The sequence below is a fragment of the Vanacampus margaritifer genome, chromosome 5 (genome assembly GCF_051991255.1).
Source record: "Vanacampus margaritifer isolate UIUO_Vmar chromosome 5, RoL_Vmar_1.0, whole genome shotgun sequence".
Lineage (NCBI taxonomy): Eukaryota > Metazoa > Chordata > Actinopteri > Syngnathiformes > Syngnathidae > Vanacampus > Vanacampus margaritifer.
Window position 1 is genome coordinate 3,752,347 of NC_135436.1, and position 21,902 is coordinate 3,774,248.

Genomic DNA, 21,902 nt, shown 5'->3' on the forward strand with positions numbered 1-21,902 from the left:
GTGAAGGAGAAAGAAAAGGTCACTAGTAGGAAAAAAAATGTATTATCCATAGAAACTATTTTGTATACAGTGTTCCCTCGCTACTTAGTGGTTCAGTTATGGTGGATTCACTCAACTGCGGATTTTAATTTGTGACCAATTTGTGATATTTGTAACCCCGTTTCTGGTTAAGGTATACTATTTCAAGATTAAAAAGAAAAATATCAGCAGCACGGTTTTTATTCTACATTTTGCATGCTAAGAGTTAAATATATTAAGTGTAACAAGTGTTAAAAAGGGTGGGGGAGCCGTGTATGGGGGTTCATAGTGGCTTAATACACGTCTTTCTTTGAGGAAGCAGAGTCTGGGGACTCTGAGGTGGGCTCTCTTTTCTCTGGGGTCGAAGTCACTGAGATAGATGGAAAGCTCCTTGGTGGTAGGGCCCCGGGGGTGGATGAGATCCGCCCGGAGTTCCTAAAGGCTCTGGATGTTATAATATATAATACCTTTATTTAACCAGATAAAAACCCATTGATATCAAGATCTCTTTTACAAGGGTGACCTGGCCAAGAGGTCAACGGCACACGTAATTAAAAGTAAGACTATACACACAATAAATTTAAATACATTTTACAAATGTATAAAATTTTAAATAAAATAAACATTAATACACGTTAATGTGTTTAAAAAAAAAAAAATCATAAACACAAGCACTGCTGAGTCGTTTCACATTGTTTATCAGTCAATATGGATCGAAAGGCTACAAGTGTAATAGGCTCTGAGAGCTTTAGTTCAGTCTGTAAAGAGTTCCAGGCTGTGGGGGCAGCAAAACTGAATGCTCTCTTCCCTAGTTCAGTTCTGACGCGAGGAACAGAAGATGGAGAATATCACAGGATCATAATGCATAATATCCTGCAGTTCTCTGTATAAAAGTCCTTAAATAAAATGGAGCCATGCCAAGAAGGGTGTTATAAATCAAAGTCAGCCAATGAATGCACCTACGTGCACTTAAGGAAGGTAACCTAGATTTAATGTACAAGTCACAATAGCCTGGTTTACATGGAGCCATGTATTCCGATTAGAATGAATCCGAACGGTCAAACTGAATGAAAATGCTCCATACAAACACCTCAATCGGAAAAAAAAGGCTGAATCCGAACGGAATTTCATTCGGAACCACGGGGGAGGATTATTCCTTTCGTCAATCCGAACGAGCGTCATGTATCCCCTTTATTCGAAATGGCGAGGCTGCATCTGGCATGCGCATGCTCTATCTTGACGTAAATGCGTCTTGACGTCATCATTTCCACCCACTAAAATGGCGGCATCTCCCCAGAGGGGAGAACTTGTTTTTAAATACTTGAATGATAAACTTGTTTTTAAATACTTGAATGATAAACTTGTTTTTAAATACTTGAATGATAAACTTGTTTTTAAATACTTGAAACTTGTTTTTTATCAAGATGTTTCAATAAAAGTGTTAACACTATCACAACTACTGTGCTAAAGGACAAATTAACTCCATCTTTATAAATCACGTGATCGATGTCCGTGCGCCCCGCGGCTGCCGCGGGACTGATCTGATTAAACGGGGGAGCACGTAAACGGCAGATTGAAATGGATCACATCACATGTTAACAGGTGACCAGAGATCTTTATTTGAAATGATTTAAATCGGTCATGTTATTCATGTAAACCCGGCTAATGATGTTTAAGGCGACCATCACCAGTGACAAACCTTAAGGCACTGTGATAAACAGTGTTTAAAGACTGAAGACATTTAAGTGAAACACCCATATACAGCACATCTCCATAGTCAATAAGTGGCAGAAGTGTTGCAGACAAGTAATTTACAGGCTCTAGTTGTAAAACAAGATTTGTTGTGGTAAAAGAACCCTAGCTTCACTCTAAGCTTGGAGACTAAAAAAGCAATATGCGCTTCAAAAGAAAGCTCACGGTCAAGAAGGAAACTAAGACACTTGTATTTAAAAACCAGCTCAATCGGACTTCCTTGTTGAGTTACAAGGGTTGAGATATTCCCTAGTGACTCACGTGGGTTGGAGAAGATCATGAGCTTAGCTTAGTATTTTCTGTGTTCAAAACCAATTTCAAACTCCTCAGGTGAGACTGGACAACATTAAAAGCAGCTTAAAAGCCTGACTAAGTGAGGATGAACAGCAATAAACTATCGTGTCATCTGCATTAAAGTGATAAAATGCATTTGACACAGCACACAGACCGTTGATATATATTGAAAATAGAATGGGTCCCAAGACAGATCCCTGGGGCACACCTTTAGTGACTTTTTGAACAGAAGAAGAGGATCCAGCCATGCACACACTAAAAAATCTGATTTAGCCTTTCTAATAAGAGTGGTACACTTGTCCCGAAGTTGACAAAAGCTGAGCCAATCTGCCTCAGACTTGGATTTTCGAGCCCTGGCCCAAGCAATGTCCTTATCCTTGAAAAGATTTCCCACATCAGCAGTAAATCAGGGATTTTTCCAGGCCTTTACTCTGAATTTCCGGATGGAAGCATGTTTATTAATGATGCGACTAAACTCATTATAAAAACACTGCCGTGCCAGCTCAATATAATCAATTAAAGAGATTCTGCTCCAATTGTACTCAGACAGTTCATGAAGGAAAGCCTGTATGCAAACGTTTTTGTAGTCTCTCTTCAAGTGAATATGTGGTTTAGATTTGGGTATTTTTCCATTACGTATTGTTGCAATAGCACAGTGATTACTCACATCATTTACAAAAGTACCAATGCCTGTCTATTTATGCGGAGCATTACTTCAAATTAAATAAACTAAAGATGTATTTAATGGATTTTTTCCATTGGGATGGATTGCAGAATTAACCGGTTGAATAAATCACAGATTGATTTAAGGTTATCTGATGATGATGTCAACCAGTCAAGGTTTAAATCCCCAACTAAAAGGAGCTCACCAAAATTGTACCCGGCCACAAGTTACGTAAGTGAGGAGAGAGGTTCATTGGAGGCAGAAGGAGGTCTGTAATACCCTATAATGGTAAGAATCTGACCATATGCAAAGTTAAGCTTCAGGGCAACTGTTTAGTAATGGAAAGTGAGGTCAAAAGTGTAATGTTAAATTTGTTTCCAACATATATTGCTACTCCACCACCTTTTCTTGGGCGATCACACCGGAAAACATTATACCCATCAATTGCAATGTCCTTATTAGGGACTGATTTATTAAGACAGGATTCTGACAGAATAAGGATGTCAGTATTAGTTGACTGGGCCCAGATTCTGACATAATCTAGTTTAGGTAACAGGCTCCTGACATTTAAATGTAATATGCCTCGTCAATTTGTTGTGTTGTTGGATGTTGTGGGGCTGTCGTGGATGGCATGCCTCGAAAACATCGCGTAGACATCAGGGGCAGTGCCTCTGGATTGGCAGACCAGGGTGGTGGTCCCCCTTTTTTAAGAAGGGGGACTGGAGGGTGTGTTCCAACTATAGAAGGATCACACTCCTCAGCCTCCCTGGTAAGGTCTATTCAGGGGTGCTGAAGAGGAGGGTCCGAATCTCGGATTCAGGAGGAACAGTGTGGTTTTCGTGAAACAGTGGATCAGCTCTGCACCCTCGGCGGGGTGCATGGGAGTTCGCCCAACCAGTCTACATGTGTTTTGTAGATTTGGAGAAGGCAGTCCACTGTGTCCCTCAGAGATTGGTCCGCATTGCCAGCAGTAAGTCGGATTTGTTTCCAGTGACTTCACCAGGGCTGCACTTTATCACCGATTCTGTTCATAACTTTTATGGACAGAATTTCTAGGCTCAGCAGAGGCTGAGGGGGTCCGGTTTGGTGGCCTCAACATTGCATCTCTGCTTTTTGCAGATGATGTGGTGCTGTTGGCTTCATCAAGCTATGATCAACTCTCCTTGGAGCGGTTCGCAGCCAAGTGTGAAGCGGTTGGGATGAAGAGCACCTCCAAATCCGAGACCATGGTCCTCAGACGGAAAAGGATGGGGTGCCCTCTCAGGGATGAAATAATGCCCCAAGTGGAGGAATTCAAGTATCTTAGGGCCTTGTTCACGAGTGAAGGCAGGATGAAGCGGGAGATTGACAGGCGGATCAGTGCAGCGTCTGCAGTGATGCGGACTCTGTATCGGTCCAAAGGTGAAGCTCTCAATTTACCAGTCGATCTACGTCCCTACGGGTCCTGACCAAAAAACAAGATCCCGGATACAAGCGGCCGAAATGAGTTTCCGCCGCAAGGTGTCCGGGCTCTCTCTTAGAGATAGGGTGAGAAGCTTGGTCATCCAGGAAGGACTCTGAGTAGAGTCACTGCTCCTCCGCATTGAGAGGAGCCAGTTGAGGTGGCTCGGGCATTTGGTTTGGATGCCACCTGGAGAGGTGTTCCCACTGGCGAGAGGCCCCGGGGACGACCCAGGCCACGCTGGAGAGACTATCTATGTCTCACGGCTGGCCTGGGAACGCCTTGGGATACCGCTGGAGGAGCTGGTTGAAGTAGCTGGGGAGAGGGAAGTCTGGGCTTCCCTGCTAAAGCTGCTGCCCCCGTGACCCGACCTTGGATAAGCGCCAGAAGATGAATGGAAGAATGGATGGATGTTTTAGTAGAAATTATTTTTCTTTCTCCGAATTCTTTTTTTTTCAAATGGGGACCTAAATATTTACGAAAACTCTCCAAACTTTGCACGCTCCTCGGGCCCGGCAAAAAAAACATAACAACATGGCTCCATAGCGCCCCATGGCGTGGAAAAATACAAACTGAAGGCTACGGAAATTAGCAGGTACGTGTACACATTTTGCCTTTAATATTTCCTTCGTCACGAAAGAGCAAATGCTTAATAACTCCGCTGTACAAGCTCCAAAAAATCCCAAACTTCTCAAGCATTTATAGTCACAGCCTGAAAACATTTAAGTGATCAAATACATGTAGCACCACCTACTGGATGACAAGAAATGTTATACTTTACGTTTTTATCTACTGTACGGAGCCTGTTCAAGGGATCCAGCTGAACATTTGTCAGAATAGCCTTAAGATGTTGATCATGCCCCACACCAAATATTATATCTTTTAGGCAAAGGGTGGTGCCATTAAAGTGCCGCAAAATCTGTTGATTCTTAAAATTTCTAGCAGTACTGAAGACATCTTTTCATCGCATTGATAGCACCACCTACTGGCAATTTCTTCTAATGTATTTTTTTCAACATTTTTCTCCAACCACGTTAACTGGATCTACCTCGTATTTGAATTTCAATTTAAATCAATTTTGAGGGCCTAAACATGCACAGAAACTCATGAAACTTGGCAAACAAATCTGCCCTGGCAAAATGAGCAATATTTTATAGTGTATTGTGCGATTTTTAAAAAATGTATTCGCTAGCACCCCCTATAAATTTTAAATGAAGCAGGTTTAAGCAAGATCTAAAAAAAATTGGAGGTTTATGAAGGAGCCCAAGACCTACAAAAAACTCTCTCAGACCTATAGCTGGTGGAGCGGGGCCCGCCTCTAAGCCAAATGGCTTCCGCGACCCAGCGAGCAGAAACCATCCATTACCTGCTCTCTCGTGATGGTCCACTGCTGCCTGCAGTGCCGACCAGCTCCCGCGAGTTTTATAATCAAAGTGGGGGTAGGAGTTAAAAATTGTGAGGGTGGAGTTTGAGCTGAGCTAGTGACGCCATCTTGGCCAATTGATTAGGTACGCCCAGGATTCTCACCACTCCGCTTGCGCGGGGCGGCGGCCATCTTGGCCAATTGATTAGGTACGCCCAGAATTCTCGCCACTCCGCTCGTCCTGGGCGGCGGCCATCTTGGCCAATTGATTAGGGAAGCCCAGGATTCTCGCCACTCCGCCCACCCAGGGCGGCGGCCATCTTGGCCAATTGATTAGGTACGCCGAGGATTCTCGCCCCCTCGCACACCCAGGGTGAAGGCCATCTTAGCCGTTTGACTACTACTAAAATTACTGCAACTAGTACTACTAATACTACTACTACTACTACTACATGTACTTCTGCTTCTACTACAAGTACTTGCTACTACTAAAAGTCCTACTACTACTACTATTGCTAAAAGTACTACATGCGTCTTTCCACCAGCAGTCAGCAGTCCCATTCAAAATTTCCGCGGAAATTTTTCTAGTTATTATTATTCTCAGCAAACAATCGCATTTTTGGGAACCTAAACATGTATGAATACTCACCAAACTTTGCACAATCCTCAGGCCTGGTGAAAAATTTGATATTATTAAGTTGCCATAGCAACATGGCTCTACAGCACCCCCTAGCATGAAAAATGTAAACCAACTCGCAAAACGCTGTGGGTGTGGCAACACACTGTTCACCAAGAAAACACCACAGATTTTGAAGACCTAAACATGCACGAAAACTTGTGAAACAAATCTGGCCTGGCAAAATTAGCAATATTTTAGTGTACTGTGCGACTTTTACAAAAATTACTCACTAGCGCCTCCTAAAAAATTTTAACAAAGCAGCCCCGGTTGTACGTTTAAGCAAAATCTACGATCATTTAGAGGTATATCCCCAAGACCTACAAAAACGTCTCTCGACCTACAGTATATGTTAAAATGAATAAGAAGTGAGCTATGAATTTTTTAGTGTCCGATTTTTGCCAATTTTTGCACAAGGGGCATTCTTTTGCCCATTTCTCCTACACGTTTCATCAGATTGACTTCAAACTTGGCCTTCACATGTATGATTATAGTCATGACCTGAAGGTATCTCCATGACTATATTCGATTATAAATATAATGGTGACATTTTTTGTTTGTTTTTGTTTTTTAATTTTTACATGGATCCAGTTCAAAATTTGTCAGAAAAGACTTAAATTGTTGACCATGCCTCAGATCGAATACTGCAACTTTTCAGCACAGTCCAGTTACAGTGCCCCAAAGTCTGATGTGACAATGTGCAGTGTTAGGCAAGTTACTTTTAAAAAAAAGTAATTAGTTACAGTTACAAATGACTTCTTCCAAAAAGTAACTTGCCACAGGAATAGAAATAAAAATGTATAAAAATGTGATTGAAAATGAATAATATCCCCTCCGTGAGTCATTACCTTATTGTGGTGGAGGGGTCCGTGTGTCACAATGATCCTAGGAGCTATGTTGTCTGGGGCTTTATGCCCCTGGCAGGGTCACCCATGGCAAACAGGTCCTAGGTGAGGGACCAGACAAAACATGGCTCACTGACCTCTTATGACGAGTACAAATATTGGATCGTGGTTTCCCTTGCCCGGACGCGGGTCACCAAGGCCCCCCATGGCCTATACCCATGGCGTCCGGCCGAAAAGGCAACATGGGTACCCCTTCCCATGGGCTCACCACCAGTGGGAGGGGCCAAAGGGGTCGGTGCACAGTGAGTTGGGTGGCAGCCAAAGGCGGGGGCCTTGGCGGTCTAACCCCTGGCTACTGAAACTAGCTCTGGGGACATGGAATGTCACCTCTGGCAGGGAAGGAGCCTAAGCTAGTGTGCGAGTCTGAGAAGTTCCAACTAGATATAGTTAGGGTTAGGGTCGCCTCCACACACAGCTTGGGTTCTGGTACCAATCCTCTCGAGAAGGGCTGGACTCTCTTCCACTCTGGAGTTGCCCACGGTACAAGGTGTGGGCATACTCATTTCCCCCCGGCTAGGCGCCTGTACGTTGGGGTTTACACCGGTGAACGAGAGGGTCGCCTCACTACGCCTTTGGGTGGGGGTACGAGTCCTGACTGTTGTTTGTGCTTATGCACCGAACACCAGCTCGGAGTACCCACCCTTTCTGGAGTCCTTGGAGGGTGTGCTGGAGAGCGCTTCCCCTGGGGACTCCCTCGTTCTGCTGTGGGACTTTAACGCTCATGTGGGCAATGACAGTGAGACCTTGAGGGCCGTGATTGACTTCCGGACAGCTTTGAGGAAGTTCTTGTACACCATCCGGATTCTCAGGAGAGGAAAGCAGTCCACTATTAACACTGTGTATAGTGGAGATGGGGTGCTGCTAACCTCGACTTGGGATGTCTTAAGTCCGTGGGGAGAATACTTCGAAGTCCTCCTCAATTCCACCGACACGTCTTCCTTTGAGGAAGCAGAGTCTGGGGACTCTGAGTTGGGCTCTCCTATCTCTGGGGTCGAAGTCACTGAGGTGGTTGGAAAGCTCCTCGCAGCCTCGCTATTCCAAATGAAGTGTATAGATGACGCTTGTTCGAATTGATGAAAGAGGTGTTTATATGGAGCATTTTTATTCCATTTGGCCGTTCGGATTCATTCTAATCGGAAAACATGACTCCATGTAAACCAGGCTTATTTCTCTCGGCTGAACTGGGAACACCTGGGGATCCCGCTGGAGGGGCTGGTTGAAGTGGCCAGGGAAAGGGAAGTCTGAGCTTCCCTGCTAAAGCTGCTGCCCCCGCGACCCGACCCCGGATAAGCGGCAGAAGATGGATGGATGGACACAAATAATATTCACACACTTTACTGTAATGCAAAACTATGAAACCCAAATGTAAACTTAAATGTAAAAAGAATAAGGGAAATGTAAATGATCTTTTGAGCTCACACTAGTCATTTTTGCATACTCGTAAGTTAGAAACGTACTTACTTAAAACTCTTTCGACAGAGGGGAACCCCCACCTCCTTGCGTTGGAATTTTAGCCAGAAGAGGCTCTAAATGACTCAGACTCCACAGTGGACAAGGGGAGCATGTTTTGAACAACAAACCTTGCAATTAAAATGTTAAGTTCAGCCTTAGTCACCGGCTGTTGCTGCTGACCAGAAAACTAAAGTTTTGCTTGCTTAAGTGGAGTGGCTCCGACGCAGTCTCTTCCACTGGAGCTGGCCCTCGCTGTATTGCTTTGGCTTGGGGTCACGTCCTTTTTGCACCAAAATGTAAATTTACCCCAGGTGGGAATGTTCGCCAGCACATAGACGATTGTTTGCCTGTCTAATTGCTTGCATATTCAGAAAATGTCTGTTATCACCCTGGCTTGAATGTTCGTCAGCACCCTGAAACCAATTTCACCACGCCGCCGTGCCAGCCGTGAACCATGAACCTGTCTGTAGCAGAAAGAAGTCTGATGACCACCACTGTCCAAATGCACCCAATAGCCTGCATAGAGTAAGGCCTCATATATCGGTCAAAATCCTCCTTTTCATTTAAGGTCTGAAATCATGTGTAGAAATGAAGAAAGTACACATTTCCTTAATCCTTGGTGTTATTGTCTGGTGTTCTGTCTATTATGTTCCTTCTCAGCGCTTAAATAAAAGAGTTTTGGAGAAAAGTGTGGAAAAAAAATTGGTTTTGCTGGTTTGAAGAGCTCCAGTGACCTATATATTTGACACAGCTTCAAAAATGTTCTTAAAATAAAGCTTAGAATATGCAATTTAAAAATGATACCAAACACAACATTATCAACCACTGATAAGTACAGATGCAACGATATCCAAACATTACAATACAATATTATTACGATATGATAATTATCACGATATTGTGGGGAGGTTGGCGATATTAAAAAAAAGTCACAATATAAAAAAAAATGTCTCATACTAAAAAAAACACGATATTGTGCTTTTGTAGATAACAGCAATGCATATAAACAACCTACGATCTCTAATAACCAGTGACGTGCGGTCAGGATAGGCAAGGTAGGCACTGCCTACCCCAGGCTGAAATGAAAGTTGAATCTTTAATCTCTAAATTTATTTTAATAATTTCTTTAATTTCAGAAAGCTACACTGCATATAGGTTTAAAAGTGACAACATTTGGTGATTTTCATACCTCAATTAAAAACGACTCAGTACTTTGTCTGGCCAGCAGGCAAAAATGCTGCAAAAATTATCCTCCTGAAGGCACACCGCTTCTGTGCTTTTCCCAGCCCTGTCCGCATAGCGATATGTGTTCGTGCATGCGTAGTCAGTTTCTCAGTAGAAAAGTCCTTTACGCAAATAGGCAGATCGCTACGAAGCCTTTTTACATCGCTGTATTATTCCTATGTAAACGTACGCTTGCACAGTGCATTCATGAATTTAAAACACACTTAATGCACAGCAAAGCGGTAAGATGACGCCACTCTGGAGAATATAAAACTATTTTCACGCCTTTCGTTTGAGGGAAAACGTCATCTTTTGAAGGATGGGAGACCAACACCTTAGCTACCAGATTTTCAGCAAAGTAAGGGACAAATAATTATTCATACTTTTCACAAAGAATGGTGCAAAAGGAAAGATTGGCTTTGTGGATGTGCTTCGATTAACTGGCTGTTTCACTTTACATGGTGTTTGGCATTGCTATTGCTAGCTTGATTTTGTGAGGAATTAGGCTGTTTTACAGGGAGATATTCACTTTATTACATTCTTTCCGGGCGTCCGGGCGAGTTCGAAATTGTCCGTTTTTCGTTGTGCGGCAAATGGGAGGCAGAGTGCACTGCAACGTTTACTGTGGTTGGCATCTGGATGACGGTGGCCCAGAACTTTAGCTGAGTGGCAAGTGTTGAGCTGCCGCACCAAAGGCGATGGGTACGAGCCCCGCTCGAAGTATAAAAATAAAGAAAGAAAGAAAAAAGAAAAAGAAGATTGCGGAGCAAAAAATGTAGACTTCAAAAGAGAGTAATGTTTTTTTGTTTTATTTTTTACCCATACAGAGGAGGTATATGTTTAAAAAAATAAATAATGTATGGCATCTTGTATCTGAGTATCAAATATCTCAAGGTCAGGCTGAGTGTCCTCTTTTTTTTTTTTTTTATGAAAATATGTACACCCTGGGATACGCTGTACACTCGCCTGCCGACACACAAATTTGTAATTGGTGTGTGCGTCTCAATTTGCGACTGCCTGCCTATCCAAACCTATAGCTCACTGAACGTCACTGCTAATAACACTTAATATTGAGGCACTTACTTGTTAATGCACGAGCATAATGAGTTCCTCCACATAGACACGGTTGACAAGCATATTACGTTCCCCTTCATCTGACCATTAGCGTGGATTTTAAATATAGAAGGGCCAAAACATGCTTTGTGAAAATGAAACAGATGTGCTGCTTGACGGCGACGATATTGTGGCAGTTTTAATATCTTGATATAACGATATTGCCATTATCGTTACATCCCTACTGATAAGTGCCTTGACCATGAGCCAAAACCAGTCAAACGTCAAAAATGTGTTTTTTTACAGGTAGGTCGTGTATAAATACTATGCACTGGTGATAAACACTAAAAAGCTACCAGTCTTAGAGGTCTATTATAACAAAATATAAACTAGGGATGTATAGGCATAAAAAAAAAAAATCCCAACTGGAATTTGCCCACCCAAATGGTACCAGTATCGGCTTTGGCCCATGGACTATTCCCTTTTTAGTTTCTTGCAGCTTTAGTTTATTATTATTATTTTAGTTGAGGTTGTTTTAGGCTAATCTAAAACAATGTTTTTAATGACTGTGTAATCCAGACACATACAGAAAAGAGTAGGTACTTTTTCACATAAAACATGGATTAGCAGTTGACATGTAATCAGAGCCTCACCTTTTGTCTGAAGCCCGAAGAACTTTAGCAAAAACTTCAAGGTCACAAAACTCTCCTCCCAGCTGACAGAGCCTACCCTGTTGGTAAAGCTGAGAGACACAAAAATAGTTAAAGTTGAAGAACCACTGAATGTCACACCCACCTAAGTGGGATGAAATTTGTTTGCCGCATTTGACCCATCCCGAGGAAGGGGTGAGCAGCAAGGGCCGCGCTCTGGCATCATTTGGTGATCCAACCCCATAATTCCAACCTTTATTGCTGATTGTCAAACAGGGAGGCAGTGGGTCCCATTGTTAGCATCTTTGACAGAGACGTAGCTTCCCATTTGGCAAACCAGGCAATTGCTTGGGGCATCCTAGTCAGAGGGGCCCCCCCAGAGGGCCAACAGATTTCATAAAAAAGCACATCTTGTTCTTTCACAATAGGAGCGCCAAGATGCAATGACAATCGACTGTCTCAAATTCCATACAGGGGCCGCTCGAGCCAAACTCGCCCCTCCCCCACTTGTTGCTCCAGAGTCGCAGCGTGCGTGCGCTAGTGTAAACAAATAATAGGGTGACATGAGATTCTCCGACAAGACTGACAAGATGAAGGAGCTGAGACTGAAAAACTGAGAAAAAAAGGGGAGGAGAAGAGAAAAGAAAAGAACAGTGGTGAGTGTAATAATAAGTAAGAGTTGTTTTTTATGTTTGTGTTAGGAGAGACTTTCAGGGCTGACTTTGGTTTCAATCGAGCACAGAGTGAGAAGATCACTGAATCTTTAACATATAATAACTGCTATTGCACAAGCTAAATCAAGGAAGCACCACTTTTGAAAATGGCTTGGGTGTGCACGTTACTCAGGGTTTTTCCTGGCTCAAATTGAGGCAGAGGTGGTACCATCCTGACTATGATGGGTCACTACCGATACCAGGTTTCGGTGCCAATACCAGTCTTATTCTAAGGTATCGGTACTCACGGTGGTGACCGATACCATTATCGGCCATTTCTGAGGGACAATTTGGGGCACTCCTCAGCAATGCGGCGGCCCCTCCCCGTGGGCAGACTCGCTGATTGATTGATTGATGATGATTGATGATTTCTAGCACATATATCAGGGCTGCACAGTGCAGACCAACATTTTTTGCGAGCAGCGCGGTAACCCCTAATTTAACATTTTAGGAGCATATAGTGTTGTCACGATACCAAAGTTTTGACTTTGATACTATACCTGCATAAAATACATCGATACCGGTACTGAAACGGTATCTCGGCAAAACTCTAAAACATCAGCAAAAGCTGCAAAATTAAAACTGACAAAAGAACTTCAAATTATTTTTAATATATTATTAATTCAAAATATTGGGATGCATACATGTTAATTTATGTACATACTGTATATATTTACATTTATACTGTATGTGCTTTCACATTGCATGCCATATTCTTGAAGTACTGTATTTGACTGCATTTGATGTCATCCGTTTTTTTTTTTTGTTTTTTGGAGGGCTCAGTATTGTTCATTCGGTAATTTTACCGATTTGACATGTCATCATCATTGCTCTTTTTTTTCTTTTTTTTTCTTTTTTTCCTTTTTTCTGGGAGATCTCAGTATTGATCATTTGAAATGTCATCATCATTGTTCTCCCTTTTTTTTTCTTTTTTTTTTTTTGGATGTGTGTTTGTGCGTGCGTGCGTGCGTGCGTGAGTGTGTGTGTGCGTGTGTGTGCGTGCGTGCGTGAGAAAGAAAAAAAAAAAAAGAATTCCCATACCGTTCACCTAAACCGAACACTTCAAAATCCAGCCAGAGTCGTGGGGCCGCCAGGAGACCCGAAGGGGGACCAAAGAAAAGAAAGAAAAGCGAAGCCCAGCACCAACCAGACACCACCCACCGGGCCACTAACCTTCACCAACCCCAGAGACATCTAAACTCCAACAAATCAGGGAAACCTCAAGGGCCCAAAGGAGAAACTGAGGAAAGGTAGAAAGGACAGACGAAGCAGAGTGAGATCCACAGACACCAGCCTCCACCGAATCAATGACCTGAGGGAGAAACAAATTGTGTCTAAGTCTCGATAGATGCTGGTGTGGTGGATCTAGCATGCATGAAAATCTCCACCAAAGAGGGGAGCCGTCGACCCCCGCCAGGACAGAGCAAGCGCAACACCTCAGGGCCCCCCAGGCCGCGGCCGCGTCAAAGGACGACCCCCGGGCCCCGCAGGGGCCACCGGCCGGAGAGCAAACCCCGGAGCAGGAGCGCCCCCCACCCCAACGCGGCCCGCGCCCCCAACCCAACGCAGCAGGACGGGGCACTGCAGGCCCACCAGGCACCCCACCGGCCCACAACCCCCGCTCCCCCCATGACCCCAACCGCCCCCCCCCGCCCCCGCCACCCACCCCAACCCAGCCCCAACCGCCCCCAGGTCCCCAAATCCCCAGACACCCTCCCCACCCCAGCACCCCCCACCCCGGCACCCCCACCACCACCCCCCCCCCCACGAACCAAGCCGCCCCCCCGCCCCCACCCCCACCAACCGACAGCCCCCCAGCCCCCGACCCCAGACCCCGGGGACACACCGCACCCAGGCATCTGCGCCGAAGAGGGGGCCGGGCAGCGGAGCGGAGAGGGCACCCGCGCCCACCCCACCACGCGGAGGGACGGAACACCAGGGGCAGAAGGGGAGATGGGGGCACCGGAGGACGGGCGGCATCCCCGAACCCCAGGCCCAGCGGGGAGAGGCCCCGGTCGTCACCCCAACGATCTAAGTGAAAAACTAACCCTGTTACTAAGTTCGCCAGCTCGCCGACTGGCGAACTCTACCCCTAAACCGTGAGTGTGACCCCACCCAGTGTATATACATAAGTGTGTGTGTGTGGTGCATTAAAATTGGGGGCAGGTGAACCGGAGCAGAGGGAAATGATATCCCCCCCTGCTCCGATCCACCCGCCCCTCAGGCATGTCAATGAGCGTATGTGGTGCATTAAAATAAATTAATGGGGGGGGGGGGGACCCCGGCGGGGGCTCGCTCCCCGGATACCGGGGCCCGCCCGAAGTGCCCGGAGGCCCACCGGAGCGGGGCGGGCACAACACCAATCCCGCCCACTCCCCCGGCCCCCGGAGCGCCGAGACTTTTCTTTTTCTTTTGTATGTGGGTGAGTATGTGAGTATGTGTATCCGTTTTTAATACTGGCAATACACTTGCACTCCAATGACGCAATGTAACGTTGCTTGAGTGTGCGTGCGTGTCTCTGTTCTTCTCCACTCCAGTCCCAATTAGTCGAATGCATAATCAAATACTACAAACTGGGAACAAAATACTTCATACTCCACTTTTTTTTAAGGGAAGTTTCAAAAATGCGTCACAACCTGAGTCTGTTGCTTTGTCAATTGTCTGAGCTTTTTTTATGCATAACTGTGATTTCCTACTGTGTGCCTGTTAATTGAACGCACCTTGAGTCCACTGCAGGAATGATTGCTTTTTTTTCTGCTTCGCTGCGAAAAACATTTTCTCTTGTTACAAAACATTTCTAAAACTAAAAATTGAAAACCACACGTGTGTTCTTCATGTGCTTATTGAAAACATGAGTAAGCAATGCCAATGCTGTCACGTGGCTTCCACTCTGTTTGCGTGCTCCCGTGGAGCCTTAATTAGCGCGTCATACTTCTCAACGAGGAGTGCACGTCCAGCGAGCGCTTCAGTGCGTGAAGCCATCTTCTTGCGCGCTCTCGCACACACGCTGAAAGAGGCGGTAGACAGGCGGCCATGCATGTATGTGTACCTGCCTTTAAAACAGAGTTGGCGGGCTGTCTCGTATTTATTTTTTTAAGTACCGGTACTAAGAAAAAAATGATACAGAGCCGTTTTTGACGCCAAAATATCGAGGTACGGTACTGATACCGATATCACGTTTTTATCTATTGTGCCGAGCCCGTTTGAGGGATCCACTCCTCGGGCTTGGCGAAAAATTTTATATTATGAAGTTGCCATAACAACATAACAACATATAGCGCCCTCTAGCGTGGAAACATATGCACCAATCCTGGCATGTTTGATCGAGTGCTATGAAAATTGGCAGGCACGTGAAGCGCTCCGAGACAAAAAAGTCAGTGGAAGCCATATCCTAAAATGTACAGGAAGTGAGCTATGAATTTTTGAATGTCCAATTTTGGCCCATTTTTGCACATTCACTGAGGTCATTCTTTTTGCCCATTTGCCAACAGTTTTCATCCGATTTACTTCTAACTTGGCATGTATCAAATCAAGACCTGGGACAACAACTGGGTAGGGGGGGAATCTTGACCTTTTAAAATGCTATATGATGGGGGGGGCTCAAATTTTGCCTTTAATATTTAGTTCATCAAAAAAGAGAAAATGCTTAATAACTCCGCTGTACAAGATCCAAAAAATCCCAAACTTTTCATGCATCTTAATAGCCACAGCCTAAAAACATCTATATGATAATATTTGGTTATACATGTCGCGGAACCTAGTGGTGACAAAAAATGTCAGACTTTACATTTTTATCTATTGTGTCGGGCACGTTTGAGGGATCCAGTTGAAATTTTGTTAGAAAAGTCTTAAGATGTTGATCATGCCCAACACTGAATAGTGTAACATTTCGCCAAAGGGCGTGGCCGTTACGGTGCCGCAATGTCTGATGATTCACTGTGAAAATAAAAGCTGCGTTAACTTTACCCAGATGATCCTCTCTTCTCAAAATTTCACACATTTGATGAGAGTCCAAGAAAACAACGCCAAATTTGAGAGCCTAAACATGCAAAGAAACTCATGAAACTTGGCACACACATCTGGCCTTGCAATATTTTGTCGTGTATTGTGCGATTTTTACAAAAATTAGCTCCCCCTAAAAAAATGTTAACGAAGCAGCCCCAGTTACACGTTTAACCCCTGGGCGTTATTATAGTTTGATTAAGTTCTTGTAATTTGTGCCAAAATCTGGCATTTCCTTTGAAGTGTGATAACTTAGTCATTTATGAATATTTTTTTCACTTTCAACCGCTCAAAATGTTCACTGGCATCAGACCTATCTATACATATATAGTTTTTATTTTATTTTAAATTTTTAATGCCCCCATGGACAATAATAGCAGTATTATGCTAATAGCAAAACTAACTATGCTGTATATATATATATATATATAAAATAAAAGACTAATTTGAATATTTCATATGACATAGTTAGAGGCTCAAACAAGGTCATAAGTCATAACAATATAATTTTTTTATGCATGCCCAGTTTTTCACAATGGCATTTTTCTGAATAGCACAAAACTCTTGTAATTTTGCCAAAATCAGGCATTTCCTTTGAAGTGAGATAACTTAGTCATTTATGAATATTTTTTTCACTTTCAACCACTCAAAATGTTCAGTGGCATCAGACCTATCTATACATACAGTATATAGTTTTTATTTTATTTATAATTTTTAATGCCCCCTGTGGACAATAATAGCGGTATTATGCTAATAGCAAGACTAACTATGCTGTATATACAGACGCTCCCCTACTTACGAAAATTTGTGTTACGAACAACGGTACATACGAACATGTCTGCGCGCATGCGCGCATGTCAAAAAATGTTCGGAAAGAGATGCTGTAAGTTCGATTTTTTATTGCGCACCTTTTTCCGAGTACTGTAGTGCTTCTTTCCGCCGCTAATACCGAAGCTTGGCGCTGTGAGAGCTCACCCAGCATTGGAGGCTCAGCAACGTGTCGAGGAGGGGGAAGAAGAAGAAATGCCTGTCGCTCATAGATAAAGCCATCGCACTCTTCGAGCAGCAATACCCAAATATTGAATGTTGCAAAAAGGTTGCAAATCAATTGAATGATGCCATACAGTGCTACCGCATCATTTATGATGAAAAAAGAAGAAAACTGTGCAATCGTATGTTAGATCGCTTCTTTCGGCCAGTTTCTAGTAAATCCTCCAAGGAAGATACTCATCAACCCTCATCTTCTTCTCCGCGACCCTCAACTTCTTCCTACATTGAAGTTACGGAGGAGGAAGTAACTTTTGAAGCCCATTCCAGCGACGACGAAGAACCTCTCATGATATAAAATCCTCCTCTTCCTCATCCTCCTCCTCCATCAAATCCTTAAGCATCGAGTACATCTTCCAAAAGTAAGTTAAACTTCATTTTATTTATCTTATTACGTACATGTACATACTGTGTGTGTCTCTCGCTCTCTCTCTCTAACATACGTAGTACAGTACTGTACGTATTCTCTTTAAACATAAATTATAATACAAAATATAGCACTGAAGCAACTTACGAACAAATTCACCTTACGAACGATCGCTCGGAACGTAACTCGTTCGTAAGTTGGGGAGCGTCTGTATATATATAAAATAAAAGAGTAATTTGAATATTTCATATGACATATTTAGAGGCTTGAATAAGTCCATAAGTCATAACAATAGAATTTTTTCTGCATGCCCAGTTTTCACACAATGGCAGTTTTCCGAATAGCACAAAGTTCTTGTAATTTTGCCAAAATCTGGCATTTCCTTTGAAGTGAGATAACTTAGTCATTTATGAATATTTTTTTCACTTTCAACCACTCAAAATGTTCAGTGGCATCAGACCTATCTACACATATATAGTTTTTATTTTTATTTATTTTTTTAATGCCCCCTATGGACAACAATAGCAGTATTATGCTAATAGCAAGACTAACTATGCTGTATATATATATAAAATAAAATAATAATTTGAATATTTCATATGACATAGTTAGAGGCTCAAACAAGTCCATAAGTCATAACAATAGAATTTTTTTATGCATGCATTTTGTATTCATTTATTAGCTTTTGGCGCCACCTAGTGGATTTTTGTGGTCTATTTTCATGTTTATGACTTGTCAAAGAAGCGATTGCATCAGTAATCACGGAAAATGCATTATAACACATCAGGTTTACAGCATATCAAAAACTGTGATTTATAATGGGAGTCAATGAGCCAAAATCTGGCATTATTACAACAACTTTGTGTGAATCTCTCCCTCCTGTTTGGTAATAATTATAAATTACAGCATGGCGCCAATTTGAACTTCTACATGTTTAAACAATCCTGGTAAAATATCAGGTCCCTAGTGTATTTTTTTCAAATGCTTTTTCTTTGAAAAACAGAAAAGCATAAAAAAGCCAGCAAATGGACAAATAACGCCCAGGGGTTAAGCAAGATTTACGAAAACATTTTGGTATTTGAGGCAGCCAAAGACCTACAAAAAAGTTTATTGGACCCATATGCTTAAATGAACAGGAAGTGAACTACGAATTTTTTAATGTACAATTTTTGCCAATTTTTGAACATTTACAGGGGGCATACTCTTGCTCATTTCTCCTACACGTTTGATCCAATTGAGTTTAATCTTGGCCTGGACCATGTCAAGACCTGGGCCATCAACAGGGGGAAAAAATCTTGAGTTTTCTAAATACTATATGACAGGGGCGGGGCATCATATTTTGTGCTTCATATTTCCTTCGCTATGAAAGACAAAATACGCAATAACTCCCCGGTACATGCTCCAAAAAATCCCAAACTTCCCTTGTATGTTTATAATCACGACCTGAAGGTATCTCTATCACAATAGTCAGTTATAAATATAAGCGCCACCTAGCCCTTGGGTAGACAACAACAAATTATGACACACGAGGTATTTTGTGAGTGTGATAACTAAGTCATTTCTGTTGTTGTTTTTTTTTACTTTCTACCACTCAAAATGTTCAGTGACATCAGAACAAACCATACATATGTACTTTTATTTATTTACTAATTTATTTTTATGCCCTCTATGGACAAGAAAAGCAATATTGTGCTATGAGTAAAACTGACTATGGTATATATATATATATATATATATATATATATATATATATATATATACACACAATGCCAATGGGGGAAACTCATTGCCCAAAAATAAAATAGGACGCTGATTTTTGAGGGTCTTATCATTGACCAATAAGCTTTACATACTCATTACACCTGGCAAAAAAAATTCCATATGTAAAGGTTTATTATGCCATTTTCAACAAAATTCTGCTTCCAATGTGCCAGTACCCCAACGTGCCAGTACCCCAACGTGCCAGTACCCCAACCTGCATGTACTCCAAAGCGGCCCGGGCTGCGAGGGCCCTTTATAGCTGCCCGCAGCTATAGTGTTGTTACTGTGTTTTTATCGTTGTCGATGGCTGGAGCCACCGGTCCTCTTCTTTGCAACCAGGAAGTGGGCATGTGCAACAGTTGCTCTGTGATCTGTTTCTTTTTTCGGTACAATAGTTTAAATAATAAAAAAAAAACTGTTTCTTCTTTGCTTGTTACTTTAGGTCTTTCCTGTGCACTGCTGTTGATTTAGCGCCTCCATATAATGGCGCAACGCTGAAACTGCAGTTAAAATACGTTGCTCAATCAACACAGGTGGAGCGCTGTGGCTGTGTTGAGCGGTATCAGTCGCTCAGGCTGGATGCAGCAAGCAAATTAGGTGGTAGTGGCCGCCTCCGCATTTTCTACATAGAAAAAAACCCTGCTTTACTATTATATTGCTGTTTTTATTTTGTTTCAACAAGTCATTTGAATGAAGCACAATTAATTTAGAATCCATTTAAAAAATATATTGTTATAATGAGTATATGCAGGTACCTACTTGAAGAGAAATCTCTCCACATAATTAATTGCTCACTTATTCTTCCATTTTTAAACTATTGCATTGAGGTTTAAGGAAATACTTATAAAAACAACTTGGAAATGCTATTTAGACTACAGAAGAAAACTATTAGGATTACACACAATGTCGGTTTCAGGGCCAATACAAACACACTGTTCCTAGAATCTAAACTATTAAAGCTTGAAGATCTAATAAATAAATCTTAAATCTCTATTAATATTATATAAAGGAAATAGCAATCAACTTCCAAGTAAAATACAACAGCTGTTGACTTACAGAGAGGGTAAATCTATGCTAAGGGGAGCATTTAATTTTAAGGTACAGTGTGTTCGTACGAACATGAAGAGCCATTGTATCACTTGAAGACGTGTTAATTTATGGAATGGTTTAGATAACGATCTAAAGTGTGTTGCTAATATATATCAATTAAAAAAATTATACATGATAGGTATTCTTAACAAATACAGTAAAGAAACATGGTAACAAGTAAGCTTACATTGAGCTTACATGTTAACAAGTAGCACTGGTAAGCAACTGTGCACAACTAGTATAACAAATATCTAACATCTAATTTAATATGTAGTGAATTTTGTTGCACTAGTTGATGTTTCTAGTATAATAGGCGTCATTTACATCAAACTAGTTTGACAAAAATGCTTACTAGTTGACGTGCACGCAACTAGTGAACTTGCAAAGTGTTGTAATTGGCAAACATGTCAACTAGTGAAATGTAATTATTTTCACTGGTTAACTAGTTGTGTGTACATGCCAGCTAGTGAGCAATTGTGTGAAACTTGCACAGTCAAAGTCCTTACAAGTTCAGTCTTGAGGCCGACACGTGAGACAAAATACCTTCTACTAGTAAAATAGTGATAAGAAAACCGACCAAATGAAAGATTGGACTATCATCTTTCATCAGAAAAAAAAAGTTTGTTTCTACCTTATGCCGTTCTTCAGTAATCAACAATAGAAAATGGTTACTTTCACCGAAATTCTCTGTTTTGAAACAAAAAACGGAGAAAAAGAGCTTTTTGTGAAACGATGTTATTTCATGCACTCTAGTGAATTGTACACTTCTTTTGGTCCATGAATGATGCCACAAACACCTAAATAGTGCTTTACTTCTGTAAAACGCTTTCACCAACAATGAAAAAGTGTTTTTTGATTGCAAAATGCGTTTATTTCCATTCAACAGTGTAACAATTTGACAAAACAATTTCGCAAACTATTTACAAATGTGTGCAACTGTGGTACTACTTACTTACAATTATGTGGATGTTTCAAATATGGTTTTTCTTTTTGTAACGCTCTCCTGCGTACAAGGAGACGCCAGGACTCGCACACAGTTTACTTTCACTTTCGCATTGGTCCGTTTTGCGTGCAAACGTTACACTTTCTTGACGGCCTTTTTTTCCGGGGAATAAAAAGCAAGTAGCAGACTGTACACACTTCCTCCGATGAATATGCATTGGACTCGGGGCACTCTCCGTCATCCGATCGAACGTCCGCCTGTGCGTGCTCGGTTGCGCTCCGCGTTACGACACCGTCATAGCCGCCGCGTCAGCGGTTCCAATTTCGCCGTCAAGCTCGGATTCACCTTCATCATCATCGTCATCAATGTACTCTTTTAGCGTTGGTCGATGCCTTTTGTCTTGTAAGTGTAGAGCTGCTTGCAAACGCTCGCCATTGCCCGTTCCCTCCTCCATCTAGCTCCATCTAACGTCTTCTACTGCCGCGTCA

The 21,902-nt window shown here is 42.4% G+C and overlaps 1 protein-coding gene across 2 annotated transcripts in view; it reads right to left on the reverse strand.

Moving 5' to 3' along the window:
- appbp2 (amyloid beta precursor protein (cytoplasmic tail) binding protein 2) overlaps positions 1 to 21,902 on the reverse strand; it is a 92,029-nt gene that overhangs the window by 66,469 nt on the left and 3,658 nt on the right. The window contains exon 2 of one of the 2 annotated variants that reach the window (XM_077566486.1): positions 11,496 to 11,584. The exons of the other annotated variant lie outside the window; for it this stretch is intronic. Coding sequence (XP_077422612.1) covers positions 11,496 to 11,584 — 89 coding nt within the window. The remainder of the gene's footprint in view (positions 1 to 11,495; positions 11,585 to 21,902) is intronic. 2 annotated transcript variants of the gene reach the window in all.